The 17,472-nt window shown below is 40.8% G+C and overlaps 2 protein-coding genes across 12 annotated transcripts in view; both read left to right on the top strand.

Annotated features, from left to right (window-relative positions):
* EXOC1 (exocyst complex component 1) overlaps window positions 1–9,621 on the top strand; it is a 32,079-nt gene extending 22,458 nt beyond the window's left edge. For all 9 annotated transcript variants that reach the window (XM_075421967.1, XM_075421965.1, XM_075421961.1 and 6 more), the window contains 7 exons: window positions 1,129–1,239; window positions 1,714–1,790; window positions 2,340–2,568; window positions 3,703–3,886; window positions 6,080–6,279; window positions 7,951–8,145; window positions 8,939–9,621. In XM_075421967.1, coding sequence (XP_075278082.1) covers window positions 1,129–1,239; window positions 1,714–1,790; window positions 2,340–2,568; window positions 3,703–3,886; window positions 6,080–6,279; window positions 7,951–8,145; window positions 8,939–9,091 — 1,149 coding nt within the window. In that variant the 3' untranslated portion in view covers window positions 9,092–9,621. The remainder of the gene's footprint in view (window positions 1–1,128; window positions 1,240–1,713; window positions 1,791–2,339; window positions 2,569–3,702; window positions 3,887–6,079; window positions 6,280–7,950; window positions 8,146–8,938) is intronic.
* A 1,051-nt stretch (window positions 9,622–10,672) lies between these two features.
* CEP135 (centrosomal protein 135) overlaps window positions 10,673–17,472 on the top strand; it is a 39,947-nt gene continuing 33,147 nt past the window's right edge. For all 3 annotated transcript variants that reach the window (XM_075421957.1, XM_075421955.1, XM_075421954.1), the window contains exons 1-4: window positions 10,673–10,870; window positions 15,264–15,427; window positions 16,197–16,387; window positions 16,887–17,054. In XM_075421957.1, coding sequence (XP_075278072.1) covers window positions 15,315–15,427; window positions 16,197–16,387; window positions 16,887–17,054 — 472 coding nt within the window. In that variant the 5' untranslated portion in view covers window positions 10,673–10,870; window positions 15,264–15,314. The remainder of the gene's footprint in view (window positions 10,871–15,263; window positions 15,428–16,196; window positions 16,388–16,886; window positions 17,055–17,472) is intronic.

The raw sequence follows: 17,472 nt of genomic DNA, 5'->3' as shown, positions 1-17,472 counted from the left end.
TTTCTGAACCTTTAAAAGTGACAGTACTCCTCACTTCCTGTGGAATTAAAGAGCTGTTATCAGAGTGAGATAAAAATAATTTTCTTGTTCTCTGTTGAATTACTTGATGTAAATGAGCATTTTTCTTCTGAATTCTTCAGATCCTTGCTCAGTCTTTTTCTGGGAGGAAATATTATATCCCTGAAATGGTTATTACACACCTGCAGCAGCAACTTGTCTAGCATTAAAAAGATAACTTTTTAAAACAATTTTATACAAGTATACAAGATTGTGCTAATTTTTTCAAGTTCTTCTGACCCTTATGTCACCCTCACTGGGGACATGTGAGTGTGACTAACATATATGGAGTTGTAAGCTATTGAGCTGACTAGTAGGTTTTTTAATTTTTTTTTTCTAGGGGAATTTTCAGTGCTGTGGATTTACGATGTGGCTAGATGAGTTTCATCTGTGTAAATGACTGCATGTCTTACTCCTTAAATACTTGCGGAGAAAATTCTGTGTTGTATAAAGATGACAGATTAGAAGTATGCCTAACACCTGACAATTGTATTAATAAAATCAAGTTGTTTTAATGAATTCTTGCCAGAATAGTGTTTCATTTTAGACTAAATCTAAAAATCATGACGAATACTTCTATTTCAGTACAAATCCTGCTGTTGGTTTCTGTAACAGCTATGTAGAAACATTTTCTACAGAGCAGTTATGTTCTACATGCACACATTGCCTGTTTTTCTTCCATAAGGTTTTTAATTTTATCTTCTTCCTCTCAGCAACCCAGGCAGAAAAGAAGGTGGCAGAACCCATGACTGACTATTAAAATGCGAATGTTTTTATTATAGCACAAAAGTGCTTCCTCAGGCTGTGGCAGAAAAGTTCTAGTTGTGGAAAAACATAATTGTTCTTTTCTTCCCAGTGTTATATGGAGTAGAAGGGACTATGTTGAGGATGCAGATACCACTTTTAAAGATATAAGTACAAGCTGTTTCCATTTCTACTAAGTAGAATAAGCCTTCTAAAGCTTACTGAAGATAGACAAGTATAAAATCCTATGCAACAAATAATTAAAATCAGTATTGCTAACTGTTCATAGTCTTTGGTGTGTTGATAAAATATTTTGTCTTTTTGTAGATTTTTGAGCAGGTATTAAGTGAACTGGAGCCTCTGTGTCTGGCAGAACAGGACTTCATTAGTAAATTTTTCAAGCTACAGCAACATCAGAGCATCTCGGGAACAACAACGGTATGACGCTTAATTTGGTCACTGAAGTAAAAAATACTGAACAGGCCTCGTGAGAGACCTGTTTACAAGATAACTTCTGAATTTATCTAGTAATTGTGTGATCCAGGTGATCAGTAATTTGTTTTTCTACATTAACTGGCAGAATCTTTCTTTTTGGCTGACCAATACAAAATCTATCAGAGGACTGGCATGTTTCTTTTGCCACGGCTTTGTTTCCTCCTAAGATCACAGCAAACACTTCATCACGCTGTATAGGAAGGCAACGGGGAGTCATCGTGGATGGGGTTGCATTCTGGGGAACATGACCAGAAAAATACCAGAACTTTTCAAACCACTGTATTTGCTACTTTAGGGAAAGGAAAAAAGAAAAAAAAGCTGCTAATGATGTTGATTTTGTCAGATACGCTTATCCCTTGCATATAGAATTGGAGACAAGCTTTCAGTTGCGTGTATATATGTTCCTTGTTCTTACAGAATGAAGCTGAGGAAATGGATGGAGGAACTTTATCTCGTTCATATGCTTCTGGTGTTCCACAAACAATATCGTCTGAGTATGTGCTCCTGTTGTTTATTACTGATTCGTAAGCCTGCATGGGAATTTATCTGGCATATAAAACTTTTGTCTCTATAATCAGAAATTGTTCCCTTTTAGTGAAAATGAATGGTGAACTCTTAATTTGTACCTAGCCACTGAATGTGTCAGCAGATACAAAAATTTCTGTATATAGAACAGATATTTCTGTCTATAATAGTATAAAAATAGATGCTTAATTCTCTAATGGTTTGCAGAATGAAACTAGGCACTGTAATACGGAAAATATGCTTTGGATAATATGCTCAGCAAAGTTCTGAATTTGGGTGTGTGGCAGCTTCCACACAGAGAATATTGTTTGGAATATTTTATACCTGTGACTATTGATTTTTTGCTGTGTGGCACTGGCTTTTCTTCCTTTAGCAGCATTCTGAAAATCACGAGACTTGTTGAATGCAAATGAGACTCCTATATTCGATAAATTCATCCTAAAACTGTTATCAAAGAACATGCAAAGTAGCCCAGTAAACTATCAGAGTAATATTTTTGTCTTATGCATTTTTACTAGGAAGGACATGATCCGACAAATGATGACAAAAATATTTCGTTGTATTGAACCTGAGCTGAATAATCTTATAGCGCTGGGGGACAAGATTGATAGCTTTAATTCCCTTTATATGTTAGTTAAGATGAGCCATCATGTATGGACAGCGCAAAATGTGGACCCAGCTTCCTTCCTCAGCACGACACTTGGAAATGTTTTGGTGACTGTCAAAAGGAACTTTGATAAATGCATTGTAAGTTCTTTGGTTATTCTGATTAAGCTAACTAAGATATAAAAAGCCCAGCTTGATTTTGCATTTCTGTATGGTTAAATTTTTGCTTGCAATTTGAAGTGAAAATGAGTAACTTTACTGCTTTTCTACTGTCCAAATAATCAAAAAAGACAAACTAATTGGTGGTTGTGTTTCTCCATTCCAGTGTTCTTCAATAATTATTTGTAACAAATCTGACCACTCATTGACTGCTGTGAGCTAGCTGACATTTTTAGTTGTTTATTAAAACTTATATTCTTTCTGAGATTACTGAAATCAGTCAAGTAAACCATAGCTCTCTGCCCGTTTACTTCTCAAAGCAAAACCTCATGGACTTACGAGGGTTTTGCTTTTCCACTTTGAGCATAATATGCCAAAGAGACATCTCTTCCATGTGTTCAGTTATTTCAATCTTAGATCTAACAAAAATTTGGTTTAGATAAAATGGCAAAACTTTTGGCAGTAGCAGAGGCAACTCCTACTGTCAGCAACTTCCTTTTGCTAATACGATATGACCATCATATGAAATATGGCAAGTTGAGTGAAAATATAGATGCTGGTGTAACTTTTTTTTATTGCTATTAATGTAATTTGACTCTAGGCCAACATAATAAGACTGACCATTCTTGATCAATTTAATGCTTAAAATATTTTGAAGCTATATTTTTTGTGGATTATACTCAGAAATAAAAATTCAGTGGAAAAGTAAAGAAAATTCCTGAAGCAAAAGGAGTTGTTAGCTTGGCTGAATCGGAAAAGTGAAGTTCCGTGTTGCATTATAGAATTAAAATTCTTAATTCTGGTGGATAAGGCTGGTGTTTTTTTTCCTTGGTTTTTTTTTCCTTAATACTAAGTAAGTAAACAAGGGAGAATAAAAGCTGTACGATTCTACTTGCCCATCTTCCTTTTTTCTTTCCAACTGTTTTACTTCTTGACAAATTTTTGAGGGTAAAAAAGGAGGAAGACTAAGTAGATATACTAATTGAAAGATAAAATTATTTCTGTGTTTGGTAAAGGTCAGTTTTTCAGTATGTCTGCATTTTTCTTTTACTAATGTTTACGTGGTCTAGAGCCATATATTAGAGGCTAACATCTGTTCTTGTTTTAAATTTAAAGAGTAATCAGATGAAGCAGATGGATGAAGTAAAAATCTCAAAGAAGAGTAAAGTTGGGATCCTTCCATTTGTTGCTGAATTTGAAGAGTTTGCAGCCCTCGCTGAATCAATTTTCAAAAACGCAGAACGACGAGGAGATCTAGATAAAGCCTACACAAAACTTATTAGAGCTGTTTTTGTCAGTGGTAGGTCTTCTGAGGTTGGCAGAGTTACTAAAACGATTGTTTCCTCCTATTTGTATATAATTTTGTTCCAATGAACAGATGGTTTTTTTAAGACTCTCTGTTGCAAGCCATGTGCTGAAATTCTGGTCGTGATTGATACTGTGCTGAAATTCTGGTTATCTCTGTTATCAGTAGGAGAGCTAGTGTAAACCTTTTGATGGTAACGTGCTTTTTAAGAGCAAATACTAGATATTTCCCTTTGTGCATACCTGTAAAGGAACTTTCAGTTATGACAGAGGGTTAAGTGGCTGTGACTCTGGAGGGAGAGAGGAGATGGCAGCAACGCAGCACGCTCAATCTGAAGTGGTTTCCTGTCTCTTCTCCCCCAGCGTAGCGTAAACGAGGAGATGAATCTGGATGGGATTCCTGGCATTTGGCCCTAAAACCCTTTACCTTCACAGCCCTGTCTAAAATCAGTTCTGGCTATGAATTCAACCCTGTCTTGGCAGATTAGGTCCTTTTGTGTCCTAGCCTGACCCAGCAGAACCGTCTCTCCAGTCCTCCCTATTTTCCCAGCTATAGTCTGGAAAAACAGCAGCAACACATTAAATAAAAAAGGGGTGTGGGGAGTGGGATATGCAAGCCAATGAACTCTGGAAAAATTGTCATTCCCCATTAAAATTAGGTTGGTGGACCTCCCCGTGCTGATTTACCTGCAAATTTTGAAACAGCTCCACGTAAGGTAATTCCCAGCCACTGAGACTTCCCTCCTTTTTAGGGGAAGATTGAGCAAGAGGGGACAGTAGAGGCAATAAAGCTAGTCTGAGGAAATCACAGCACAGTGGTTCTGAACGTATTAGGAAAATGTGAAGAGATGTTACTTCTTAGCACAGTGGACTGGAGTCCATAGGTAGTCAGCACGAGCATCCCGGCTGATAGGACATTAAATATTGAAAATATTTGTTTGATGGCACCCACTTCTTCTGTCCTTAAAAATTTACTGTTCAAGTGATAAAACTGATTAAACACCACTAGACAGGTAAACCTGTACAATGATAAAATAACTAGTGCAGGAAGAATTTAGAAAAGAGTGTTTTGAAAGGAGTTCAAAGTGATGCCAGTCAAACACTGAACAAGAAACAAAATCTCTTTCAGACAAGTACAGAGCAAGCTTAGAGAAGAAAGAATTATGATGGGGGAGGATAAGGGGTGGAAGTCAAGAACGAAGATGAAACAAAATTACGTACAAACTCAGTGCAAGCAGAATGTTTAATGCAGTAGGACATTGAATTTACAAGTCACGTTTGAAACGGGTCAGAAAGATGTAGTACTTCAGGTAGAATCAGGGGAAGCGGTTTGAAAATTACATGGGGAGAACAAAATTGGCAGTAGCAGACTTCCTAGTTCACAATTCAGTGTTCTGACTGAAATGAATTTGTGATCTTTATTGCTACCCTGGTGCCCAGGATCACTGTCACGGAGGGCATCCTGGTAGTCACCAAAACGACTAATGGAGGAACAGGCGTAGAGACTTAATTGCGCTCTTGGTTGAAGCCATCCTCTTTCAGCCTGCTTTTAGGCGCCATAAGGGAGCAATAGGTACAATTTATTTTGCTTGCCCTTTTTTTTTTTGGTGGGGGGAAGAGGGGAGATATGAAAGGAAGAGACCTATGTGCTGGATTATCCATCTTTATTATTAAATTTGTGGATTGACTGTGACTTTGACCGTAAAACTAAGAAGGTAAGCAAAAATTGAGAGACGGGGAAGTGCGTTTTAAAAACTCCACCACTTTATTGAGGATTTTTGTCTAGCAAAGAGGGGAACGAGACTTTTCTTAAATAGTTCTGTCATGTGAAATTTATTAGGCATAATGAAAGCATGCTTATAAGCCCCCACAGAATGTGGGTTGTTTGTCACTTACGTAAATGACCATATGCAGTCACTAATTTTTAATCTTTTTATAAGTGACTTTTTTGGCATACAAATTTCATGGTCTTAGAGCCTGAACATATCTGTTACTACTTTTGAAGGCTCTGAGATACTGATTGATTTAGTGGCAATTATGACACTCACTCATACAAATGGTTATCGTTGACATGAACCCAAACATTCCTCTTCTGACAGTATTATGGTTATTATGGTTATTGGTTGCATTTTGCTGAATTTGGTCATCCTTTTGGTATTTTAAGTATTTTGCTTCCTTTTTCTTTCAGTTGAGAAAGTAGCCAACGAAAGCCAGAAAACACCCAGAGATGTGGTCATGATGGAGAACTTCCATCATATTTTTGCAACGCTTTCTCGCTTGAAAATTTCTTGTCTCGAGGCTGAGAAAAAAGAAGCCAAACTGAAATACACTGATCATCTTCAGTCTTACGTAATCTACTCACTCGGACAGCCTCTGGAGAAATTAAATGTAAGTATATTTGAGTTTATATGCATTTAAGTGGTACAGAGCAGTCTTTCTCAGGTGTTCTAATTTGCACTATCTGATCTCTTTATCACTGCATCTATCATAATCTCTACTTTACTATTTTAGACTCAAACATTCCTGGCAAGAGTACTCATGAGAGTAACAGTCTTGGATGAAAATAACCAAATTTTTCATGGCAATGGATAGGACTGACTAAACATTAGTTGTGTCTTAAGCAAGTGGTTTTGAGGAGGGAAAAAGTGAGGGGAAAAGTAATTGGGAGCTTTGGGATAATTTTCCTCACCTAAGCTGCAGAGAAAATTACTGTAGTTTCTGAACTGTTCAACAGTAAGAAAAGTTTTAGGACAATTCTGTATGTCTGAAGTTGAACTAAGCGTTAAACTGAATGCTGACTTGGGTCCAGACTCAGTTCTGCCCACTGAATGTTTCCCACTGTTCACTGCTTTTTCTATAAGCAGGATTTCAACCATTCATTTTCTGAAAAGTCTATGATATAGTCTCTTTTTGAAAATTAAAATGCTTTATTGTTGCTTCCCAGTTACTGTGGGTTGAGTCTGGCCAGCACCTAAGCTGCCACATAATTTGCTCACTCCCCCCTCCCCAAGCAGGACAGAGCAAAAGTGAGAAAACTTGGGGGTGGAGATGAATACAGTTTAATTAGTGAAGAGGCAGGAGAGAGAGGAAATGGAAAAAAAAGAAAAAAGTGATGCAAATGCAGCCACTCGCTACCTCCCACAAGCCAAGTGGTGACCAGCCAGTTTCTGAGCTGCAGCCACCTTGAAGACAAACACCACCTCCGCTCCTTTCTCTAACCCTGATTTTTATAGCTGAGTTTGATGTTGCGTGCTAAGGAATACCATTTGGCCAGGTTCGACCTGTTCAGCAGTAACCAAAACGTTGCTGTGTTACCAGCCCTGTTTTAGCCACAGATCCAAAACAGAGCACCGTATGGGCTGCTGTGAAGAGAGCTAAGTCCACGTGCGTGTTCAGAGCATACTTCCTTCCATTTTCATTATGTTGAGCCAACTGGTGCAGGGCAGTGAGAAGAGAGGGCAACTACAAACAAATATTGCTCTTGTGTAATTATGGTTTAAGTAGAGAAATACCTATGTGGACGCTTACTCAGTTTGTCCAAAGGATCTAGTATTTTCCCAGGCTATAGCCTCATTAATTGAGGATTTTGAGGCTGATTCAGTACTAGTTACAAGGTTGCAAAGAAAATCACAGAATCACAGAGCTGTAGGGATTGGCAGGGACCTCTGTGGGTCACCCAGTCCAACCCCCTGCCAAAGCAGGGTCACCCAGAGCAGGCTGCACAGCACCACGTCCAGGCGGGTCTGGAATATCTCCAGAGAAGGAGACTCCACAGCCTCCCTGGGCAGCCTGGGCCAGGGCTCCGTCACCCTCAGAGTGAAGAAGTTCTTCGATTGATTCTGGAAATTATTGATTTAGTTTTACGCTAGTACTTACAGAATGCTGTATTGTTGGGCTGTGGTTCAGTATTTATGGCTGAGCACTACCTCACGCCCAACTGAAAAACAAGATGGGGGGGAACACACAACACTTGTCAAGCGGAATCAAGTCTTAACTACACATATGCTTGTCAATTAGTTTAAATTTGTGGTGGTCATTAATGCTGTTATTGTTTGTTAGCATTTTTTTGAAGGTGTCGAAGCTCGTGTGGCTCAAGGTATACGGGAAGAGGAAGTAAGCTATCAGCTGGCTTTTAATAAGCAAGAGCTTCGTAAAGTGATAAAGGAATATCCTGGTAAGGAAGTGAAGAAGGGATTGGATAATCTCTACAAGAAGGTAGATAAACATCTCTGTGAAGAAGAAAACTTACTTCAGGTAAACTAAATCATGGCTTAAAAACCTTGTAATTGTTACACAAAGGCTTTTATTACTGCTTTTGCATATGTGTTCTGTGAGAAGTGCCTAGCTTCAGCATAACTCTGAAAAACCACTGATTTTGAGCAGAGTTTTTTATAATCCTGCTCTGATTCTATTTATTGTAACATTGATTTGAAGTGTGGTGGTAGAGAGAGAGGAAATGTCCTTTATAGATTCCCTAGGTGTCTGTTAATGGGTGATCTCTGTTCTGCAAAATATACCGGAAGCAGAGAGAACTAGATTTAAAAGAACTGTTAACCTGATATGAAATTTAGCTGGCCCACTACAGCAGAATATATGTTCAGTTACATCTTTTCTGATAGTTACATTATTTAAGGTTTTTCTTGTTCTAGAAACTCTCTCACTGGCGTAAATGATCAGTAGATTTAAGAGTTAAGCGTGTATTAACAGCTTTTCAAAGTCTGAAATGTGATTTAGGAGCACTGTTCTGGTTAGGGGTGTGTTCTTTAAAGACAAAAGCAATACATCTTTTTGGGCAACTTCCTCCTCTTTACTACTTTCTGCTTTGCAGATTTGGTAGAAGTCATGTAAACCAAGATCTTAATGGGTAAAAAAAGGTCACTCTTTTTTTTTTTTTTTTAATGCTCTTAAAACTCAGTTTACTGAGCTTTGTTGTTAGGAAGCTTTAGTTTTAAGGTGACCCCTGAACTGAGAATCAGTTAACGAGCCCGTGTTTTGTGGTTCACATACAGTGTCTGTTGTGCCAGCTGACGTTTGCTTTCTTTGGCAGGTTGTGTGGCATTCCATGCAAGACGAGTTCATACGACAATACAAGCACTTTGAAGGGCTGATCGCTCGCTGCTATCCTGGATCAGGAATTACTATGGAATTCACCATACAGGATATTTTAGACTACTGCTCCAGTATTGCACAGTCTCATTAAATCCTAGAAAGGAAAAGAGAAGCTAGCAAACTTCCTGCCTGTATATAAGGGAATCGAACACTATGAATGCTATTTGTTTTTAAAAGGTGCATTTCCATGTGTATGTGTAGTTAACAGCCCACACATGTCAAGTTACACTCCCGCTTCCGATGTCTTTCAGGGCAGAGTGAAACCTTCGGGGGTTTGTTGCTCTTCTGACGGGTTGAAGTACTGTTTGAAAGCATTCATTCTGTGAAACACTTTGGATATAGTTTATCCCTTCCCCCGATGTTCAGATACTTTTATTTATAATCCCTCCTCTTGCTGTAAGCAGTAAGCACTACCTTCACAGGACGCAAAAAGGATACTACTGTTTTCACTACTAGTTTGCATCTTGGAAATTATGTAAGCATTAAAGACTATCAGATCTTTTCCCTTCCTCGTTCTAGAAAGTATGGATGTAGAACTTTATGCAGTGGGAATACGGAATTCACGTTCTGAGATGTAATGTGACTGTGGCTATAATTCTTAATTAAACTGTGTTCATCATACTCGTTATTTCTGTGTTGTTTCAAAAAGGTGAAAGGGCAGAGTTACTTCCATTGTTTTGTCTCTGAGCACCCAAGTAGAATTGCTCTATTTCTCTCAACGGATATTTTTTTTCTTCCTTTTAGTAAGTATGGTGTAGTGTCAGTTTGCTCGCACTTCATGTAACCGCTTCCTCCCGGAGCTTCAGCTGCCTGTGATCCAGGACCCAGTTTTTCTGTAGGGCTTTTGCCAAATGCTTGGATAGAACTGGGGTGTGTGTCGAACAGAAACAGGTACAACAAAGGTAAACAGACAGAGGGAGGACTTTGTATTTTGAGATGCAGATGCAAGAATAAAAACCCCAGAAAACAGTTATATGTTATAAACTCATAAGGAGAAACCTGCTTGCTGGCAACTCAGCAATACTGAGGCTCCTGGATTTAGGTAAGCATGTGACACCTCAGCCTTGCAGGTCATTAAATCATAGAATGGGTTGGAAGGGACCTTCAGAGGCCCTCTAGTACAACCCCCTCCCTGCAGTGAGCAGGGCCATCTCCACCCAGACCAGGCTGCTCAGAGCCCCGTCCAGCCTGGCCTGGACTGTTCCCAGGGATGGGGGCTCCACTGTCTCTCTGGGCAACCCGGGCCAGGGTTTCACCACCCTCATGGTAAAAAATTTCTTCCTCCTATCTAATCTGGATGTCCCCTCCCTTAGGAGCAGTCCGTACCTGTGACAAGGTCGCCAAGGCAACACCCAGGAGAGTTCCGGCAACTCCAGCGCTCCCCTCCGGCTGCCCCGGCCTGCAGCGCATGCGCACTGCGCCGCCCAGCCCCTCGGCGCCAGGGCTGCCGGTCGCGCGGGGAGGGGCGGGGCGGGCGGCGATTGGCTGGGCCGGCGCGGGGGGCGGGGGGAGAGACGCGTGCCCCCGTTGCTGAGGGGACGGGGGCGGAAGCGGCTGCTGCTCCGCGCGCCATTTTCAAACCGGCGGTGGCGCGGCCCGGGCTGCCGCGCCTGCCCCGGGGAGGGCCGAGGAGGCCCGGGGCGGGCCGTCCCGTCCCCCCGGTGCTGCCGGCGGGGCCGCGGCTCCTCGCCGTTGTGGCAGCCCTGAGGGGAGCGCGGTGCCGGGCCGCTTCCGTCCGTTCTGCCCCGGGGCAGCCTCCCCCTGCGCCCCGACCTCTCGGGGTCCCGCGGCCGCGCTTCCCCGCCGACGCCTCGCTGAAACGTCTCGGGTGCTCCTTAACGACCCGCCCTGCGACAGCTTGCTGCTAACGGTACGTCTGCTAAGGCCGGCCCGGAGGGAGGGTGGGAAAAGGGAGAATAAACCCGTTTGCAGAGGGGTTGGCTGCCCCTCCGCAGGTGCAGACCGGGGGTGCTGGAAGGTCCGTGAAGCTTCCAGTCTGGGGAGGTGGGTGACGAGCAGGCTCGTCGTCGACAGGGTGTTCTTGTGCTGTGAGGTAAGCTTACAGGTTTTGGTGACTCTGTAAAGGAGAAATCTGCTTTTCTAGGGCAAGAGTTGTCTTTCTGTTGGTGAAGTGGCGACTCTTCACAGCAGACGCGGTGTAGGAGTGTCCAGTCAGAAGTGAACTCCCAGCAGATCGTCCTGGAAACAGACCTTGCCCGAACAAGTGCAGGCTCATTCAGTGGACCCTGAAAACGCTGTTACAGTAGCGGTGTTTCATGACACAACCTTCAGTGTCTGTGGGCTGTGCAGGGACACGTACTAGAATCGTAGAGTCAGCATGGTTTGGGTTGGAAGGGACCTTAAAGACCGTCTGGTTCCAACCCCCCTGCCATGAGCAGGGACATCTTCCACCAGACCAGGTTGCTCAGAGCTCCATCCAACCTGGCCTTGAACACTGCCAGGGAGGGGGCAGCCACAGCTTCTCTGGGCAACCCGGGCCGGGGTTTCACCACCCTCGTGGGGAAGAATTTCTTCCTAATATCTGATCTAAATCTGCCCTCTTTTAGTTTAGAGCCATTCCCCCTTGTCCTATCCCTACACACCCTTGTGAAAAGCCCCTCTCCATCCTTCCTGTCGGCCCCTCCAGGCACTGGCAGCTGCTCTAAGGTCACCCTGGAGCCTTCTCTTCTCCAGGCTGAACAGCCCCAACTCCCTCAGGCTGTCCTTGTAGGAGAGGTGCTCCAGCCCTCGGATCATCTTCGTGGCCCTCCTCTGGACCCGCTCCAACACATCCATGTTATCCATGTACTAGAGCGTTACTGTAGTCAAATGGTTGGTCAGCTAGGTGCCTTTCTCACCTGAGTGAAAACACAATTAGCTCATTATAGCAGAATGAGCTGTGTGACCAGTAATTGCAGCACAAGAACAGATGTTTTGTAAACATAATTTCACATGCAAAAAAAAAAAAGAAAAGCCTTGAGCGTTTCAGTTCTGACGAATGGAAAATGCATTTTGGTATTTCCCAGAACAGAGGCTGGAAGCTCCAGTTCATAATTATCTTTGGTGTTAATGTTATAGATTCAATGAAGAAATTGATTTTGCAGCATATAAATTTGTCTGTGCTAATTTCTTCGTGTTCCGTTGTCAGCTATGTAGTTTTATCTTTCTTCCACATGGCTCACTGACCATAGTATGGCTTCCATGGCCAAGATACCTCTTTGCTCTCCTTGTTTATCATTACGTTTTCTTATTGATAACACAGGTATTGCATCTTGGAAGGTTCTTAACCTCTACTCACCATGAATTTTGCCGCATTGTTTTCAGATTAAAATGGGGGCTTCTATGTGCTGAAGCTCTTCTGTTTCATATTCCACCCATAATGGTTAGTCGAATACCTGTTAACATTGTTTCTTTCACACCATTTTACACAGATTGATTCTGTACTTATAGCCCAGAGGAACTGGATTTGAAGTTCCATTGTTGCCCATCTTTCATGTTGATGTTCAATTTCAGTCACTGGTGACTTAGAACAATAGGGAACAGTTCGTAGGTGCTAAATATGTCTATTTCGTAAATCCTAGTTCTTCAGAAGACTGCTTACAACCATCCACGCTTGTCACAACACGAAGCACTTGAAAGCTGTCATCTTTAGCAGTCTTTGTGAACAAAGGAGGAACCAAAAATGAGGCTATTGGCTCTGAATATCTCTTCTCTGAGTAGCTGAAAGATGCGCTCGTTTAGACATCTTGATAAATTCTTGTCTGGACATGCCTGATTTAAAGTACCATTTAATTTTCCCTTTTTGTTTGTTTAGCTGATTTTCTGGTTTTCATCTAAAATGGAAATTAGGTTTTCTTCCTAGCGGCACTAAATTACGTGAAATATTTAGATAATGAATGATGTGAACTATTTATGCGGCTAATGTAGCGTATCTCATGGGAAATACCAAAGTAGTTAAGAGTGCTTTCCAGTACTTTGCAAATTTACGGACAGATCTAGTAAATTCAACATACTTTTCATTGAGACTTGAGACTCTGCTGTGATTCACAAGGCTATTGCTTTTCTTTGAAGAAAAGGATATTCTGGATTGAGTTGACTGAGTAAGAATGATGTAGAAAACTTGGATTTCCAAAAAGCTTTTGAGAAGGTTCTTTACCAAAGGCTTTTAAGAAAGCAGGACTCTCTCAGAAATTGAGAAAAGGTCATTTAATAGCTCACTAAGTGGTTAAAAGAAAGAGTAGGAAGTACTGCCTTACAGTGAGTGTGCAGAAGATTTTTTGCTGTTTAGCAGTGGTCAGTGATCTGAAAGAATGTGATGTCTGACACGGCATCAATGGGTTAAGCAACGAGGGATGGAATTTGCTCGTTATATGGACGTGTTACGAGCAATCCAAGGGTTGCAGAAGAGTATTGCTGCACTGAGTAACAAAGTGGAAGTTAAGGAATAGTGTTAATAAAGGCAAAATAATACACATCATGGGCCTTAAAGTGGCAGTTACTGCTCAGAAAAAGAGATGTTAGTGTCACTGGGAATGCATCTAATTGATGCTTTACAGCAATCAGAAAGGCAAATGAGAAGTTAGGAATCATTATGAATAGTGAAGGCTACAGCAAAGAATCTTTGTGGCTGCTGTATCGCTACTCAGAGTGACCGCAGTCTCGGAAGAAACATGGAAAAGGGACAAGCTCTACAAGCTACTACAGGATTTTGGAAATAGCTTTGCTAAAGATGCCATCGTGAACGACTGAAAGCATGAATAAAGAATGATTATGTAGTATGTCTCATAATAAAATGAAAAAAAGGGAGGGGGACATGCACACACCCATGAATTTATGATACACTTCTCCAGATATACGGTTAAAATCAGGAATTCATTGCCACAGGCTGTTTCAATGTAAAAGTGCAAAAGATTCAAGAAAACAATGAGACGTGTCTAAGAAAGGTCTGTTGGGTACTATCGTAATGATTTAAATTCAACATTAGGCCCATCAAGTCCCGGCACTATAGGCTTATAGCAAGAGGCTACTTAGGAGTGAGGTTTGGCTTGTGCTTTTTATGTTTTTATGCTCTTGCTGTCACAACTGTCAGAGACACAGGGTGTTGGGTCAGGCTGATCTTGGATTCAGCTGAATCAGTACAGCAGTTCATATCTTCGTTTTATATTTCCAGAAAACCAAATTTTCCCGATGGAGAAGTTAGTGCTTTTTGATGTCATGAGAAGAATAGTGATAGACTAAGTTTAGGATATGAGATTCGTGCTATGGTTGTCTGTAATGACAGAGGTCTGGAATTACTGACACAGAATTTCTTTCTGACAAAGACTGTACAACGATTGTTGTCTTGGAAGACTTTAATGTCTGTGTTGAGCTCTCTGAAATAACAACTCTGTCCTGGTTTCGGCTGGGCTAGAGTTAATTTTCTTCCTTGTAACTGCTGTGTTTTGGATTTAGTAAGAGAAGAATATTGATAATACGCTGATGTTTTTAGCTGTTGCTAAGAAATCAAGGACCTGTGTTCAGCTTCCCATGTTGGGCTAATGAGCAGGTGTGTGAGCGCTGGGAGCCAGCGTAGGCTGGCAGCTAGCCCAAGCTGGCCAGTGTAAACATTCCATACCATGGCAGTCAGGCTCGGTGTATAAACGGGGGCTGGCTGGGGTGCAGGGATCCGTGAGTTGCACGATCGCTGGTTGGGGACAGGCTGCGCAATCGGTCATGGGGTGGTGAGAAAAATTGTACTGTGTATCCCTTGGTTTTGCATGTTTATTGCTATTATTACTATTATAATTCCTTCCTTTGTTGTCTTATTGAACAGTCTTTATCTCAACCCACAAGTTTTACTTCTTGTCCATTCTCCTCTCCTTCCCACTGGAGAAGTGGGGAGGGAGTGAGCGAGCGGCTGTTCGGTCCTAGTTGCCAGCTACCGGGTTAAACCATGACAGACCCCCAGTTCTGCTTCTTACTTTCATTCCTGGACATCTTTTGGACCTATACTCCAGCTACTCATTTGTCAGACCAATTCTGGATCAGATGTGGCTCTAGAGAATATAAGATAACACTCTTTCTACTTTGATTCCGATGGCAAGAATGTCTTGAATTAAAGATTCCCAGTCTTTATGAAGGAGAGTGATTCAGCCAGAAAGCTGTTGGTACCTCTCAGTAGTAGTATTGAGAGTATGTATTATTATATTATATGTATTATAATTATTACAACAGTATTATTCCTTGTTTAAAGGACAAATGCTGTAACAAGCAATCTTTTGCAGGTGTCCCATTTTTATTGCCTGTGACAGAACTGCTTTGGAGGTGTGTTCACAATGACTACAACTGCAGAGCGAAGGTTCATTAATCTCAGGAAACGTCTAGATCAGCTGGGCTATCGGCAACTGCTGGGATTGGAGAGTTTACCTTTGGTGGAAAAGCTTTTTAGGTATTCAGAAGGAGATTAATTGAAAAACATAGTAATCATATAGCAGGTATTGTTTGATTTTTGACATAGGAGGGAGAATTCTCAGCCTGAAGATTATTTTCATGCAAGTTATTTCAGAGCTAACATTCGTTTCCTGTGTACGATGAAGTCAAATGGGTTTGCTTAAGTGATGAGAACATCAAGATTTCGTTTAATTCAGTAGGATTGTTTCTAAGGATCTATGGTCTAGGAAAATTCAATTTTTCTAACCTCATAAGAGAGCCAAGAATAGTTACTATTGGTGTGCTTAAAGGACACACTCTTATAACTGGTTGTATAAAAAATAATCCCTGTAGTCTGTACTGTGACTTGAAAGAAAACATTCACAGCTCCATTTTTTATCTCATTTGGAGAAGTTTAAATTTGCTATCTCTGCAGTTTTTACAGGACACATAACAGAAGAAAACCAAATTTTCAGGTGACCTTAGTATATCTGCCATTTCATGGCTTTGATGTAATTACCAGATATAAACTCCTGATGTGCTTTCTAAAGAACTTTGTTTTTTATATTTGTCCTGTCCTTTCCTATTTACTTTTTTTCAAGTGAATGATTCCTGTCTTTCAGGTTTTTTTATATGAATATTCTCTTTGCCTTTCTTTGAATGCATTTGTTCTACTGTTAACGTGGTCTCAAGGAAAGGGTTTTGTTTCTCAGGTCATAATAAATATTTGCATCTGCAGTGTAAAGGCTGATAACATTTCTTGTGTGCCTGATGCTCCTTTATTCTAGTGACCTCGTTCATACAACTGAGAGCTTGCGCAGGGCAAAGTTATCTGCTGGAAAAACTGAAAAAGAATGCAGCAATTATGATGCTATTTTGGAACCTTATAAAACAGAGAATGCTAAACTTACCAGGGAAAACAATGAACTACATTTAGAAATATTAAAACTGAAAGAGCAATCTCATCAGCATGTTAAAGGTAAAATCATGATACTTTTTTTGAATCCTTCTGTGCCAACATAAAATTGCAGCCGGATCCTTGATCCGCAGATTCATTTATCTGTACTTACAAGTGAGTGTGAATGGTCGTTGGCTTTGGTGCCTGTAATGAATTAAGGCTCATGCACAGACATTTCTTCTGTAGTTAAAAAGCTTCTGAGGTCCTGCAGATCATTGTTTTAATCAAACATGAAAATGTTAGAACTTTTTAACATATACTTTCATACCTTGAAATGCTACTTTTTAATTTAAATACTGCTGTTAAATGTGCCTTTATTCTACAAAGGGATGTTATTTGTTTAACATCTATAAATATGTATTTTTGAGAGTTTGTGTATATATAAACACATACGTACATGTATTTGAAAATTTCATGTTGTGGAAAAAGAATATAGGATTCTTGTTATGCCTACTTTGGTGCTACTAGGAAAACGAATAATGAAAAAGGAAGATAATATTGTTTTTTCTCTCCCTGGAAGATTTGAAAGCCTCCTTAAGGAGGGTTGAACATGAAACGACTGACTTGAAATTTCTGAATAACCAATATGTACATAAAATTAAAATTCTGGAAAAAGAGAACAAAGCCAAGACTGAAAAAATTCAGCAGCTTCAGGAGAAGAATCTGCAAGCAGTGGTGCAAACACCTGGTAGGTGTAAATAATTACAGACATTTGAACTTTTGGCTGAGCTTTTTTTGGCTCTTCAGAACATAATTTCCACCACCCCCCCCCCCCCCCCCCCCACTCCCCCCCCCGGAAGAGAAGCTATTGCAGTAAAATAACTACCCAATAGAATAACATTACCTTTTGAAAGTTTTGGCTCTGAATTCTGACTTATTTTGTGTATGGAAGAAGTTTCACTAGCACATCACTTGTGTTAGGGACAAAGCTGAATGCAGACTTAGTATAAAGTTAAAATGTGACTGGGAAGCACTGTTAATTGACAGCAATTTTTACTTTTTTAATGCTGCACCTATTTTAGTCAGAGGCAGGTTGTTTGGCATTCGAATCATTTTGACAGCTAATTGATGATGTGTAAGTGACTACTTCAGATTTTTGTAAGCAA

The sequence above is a fragment of the Opisthocomus hoazin genome, chromosome 5, assembly GCF_030867145.1.
Source record: "Opisthocomus hoazin isolate bOpiHoa1 chromosome 5, bOpiHoa1.hap1, whole genome shotgun sequence".
Taxonomy (NCBI): Eukaryota; Metazoa; Chordata; class Aves; order Opisthocomiformes; family Opisthocomidae; genus Opisthocomus; species Opisthocomus hoazin.
This window is presented reverse-complemented; position numbering and strand designations above follow the sequence as displayed.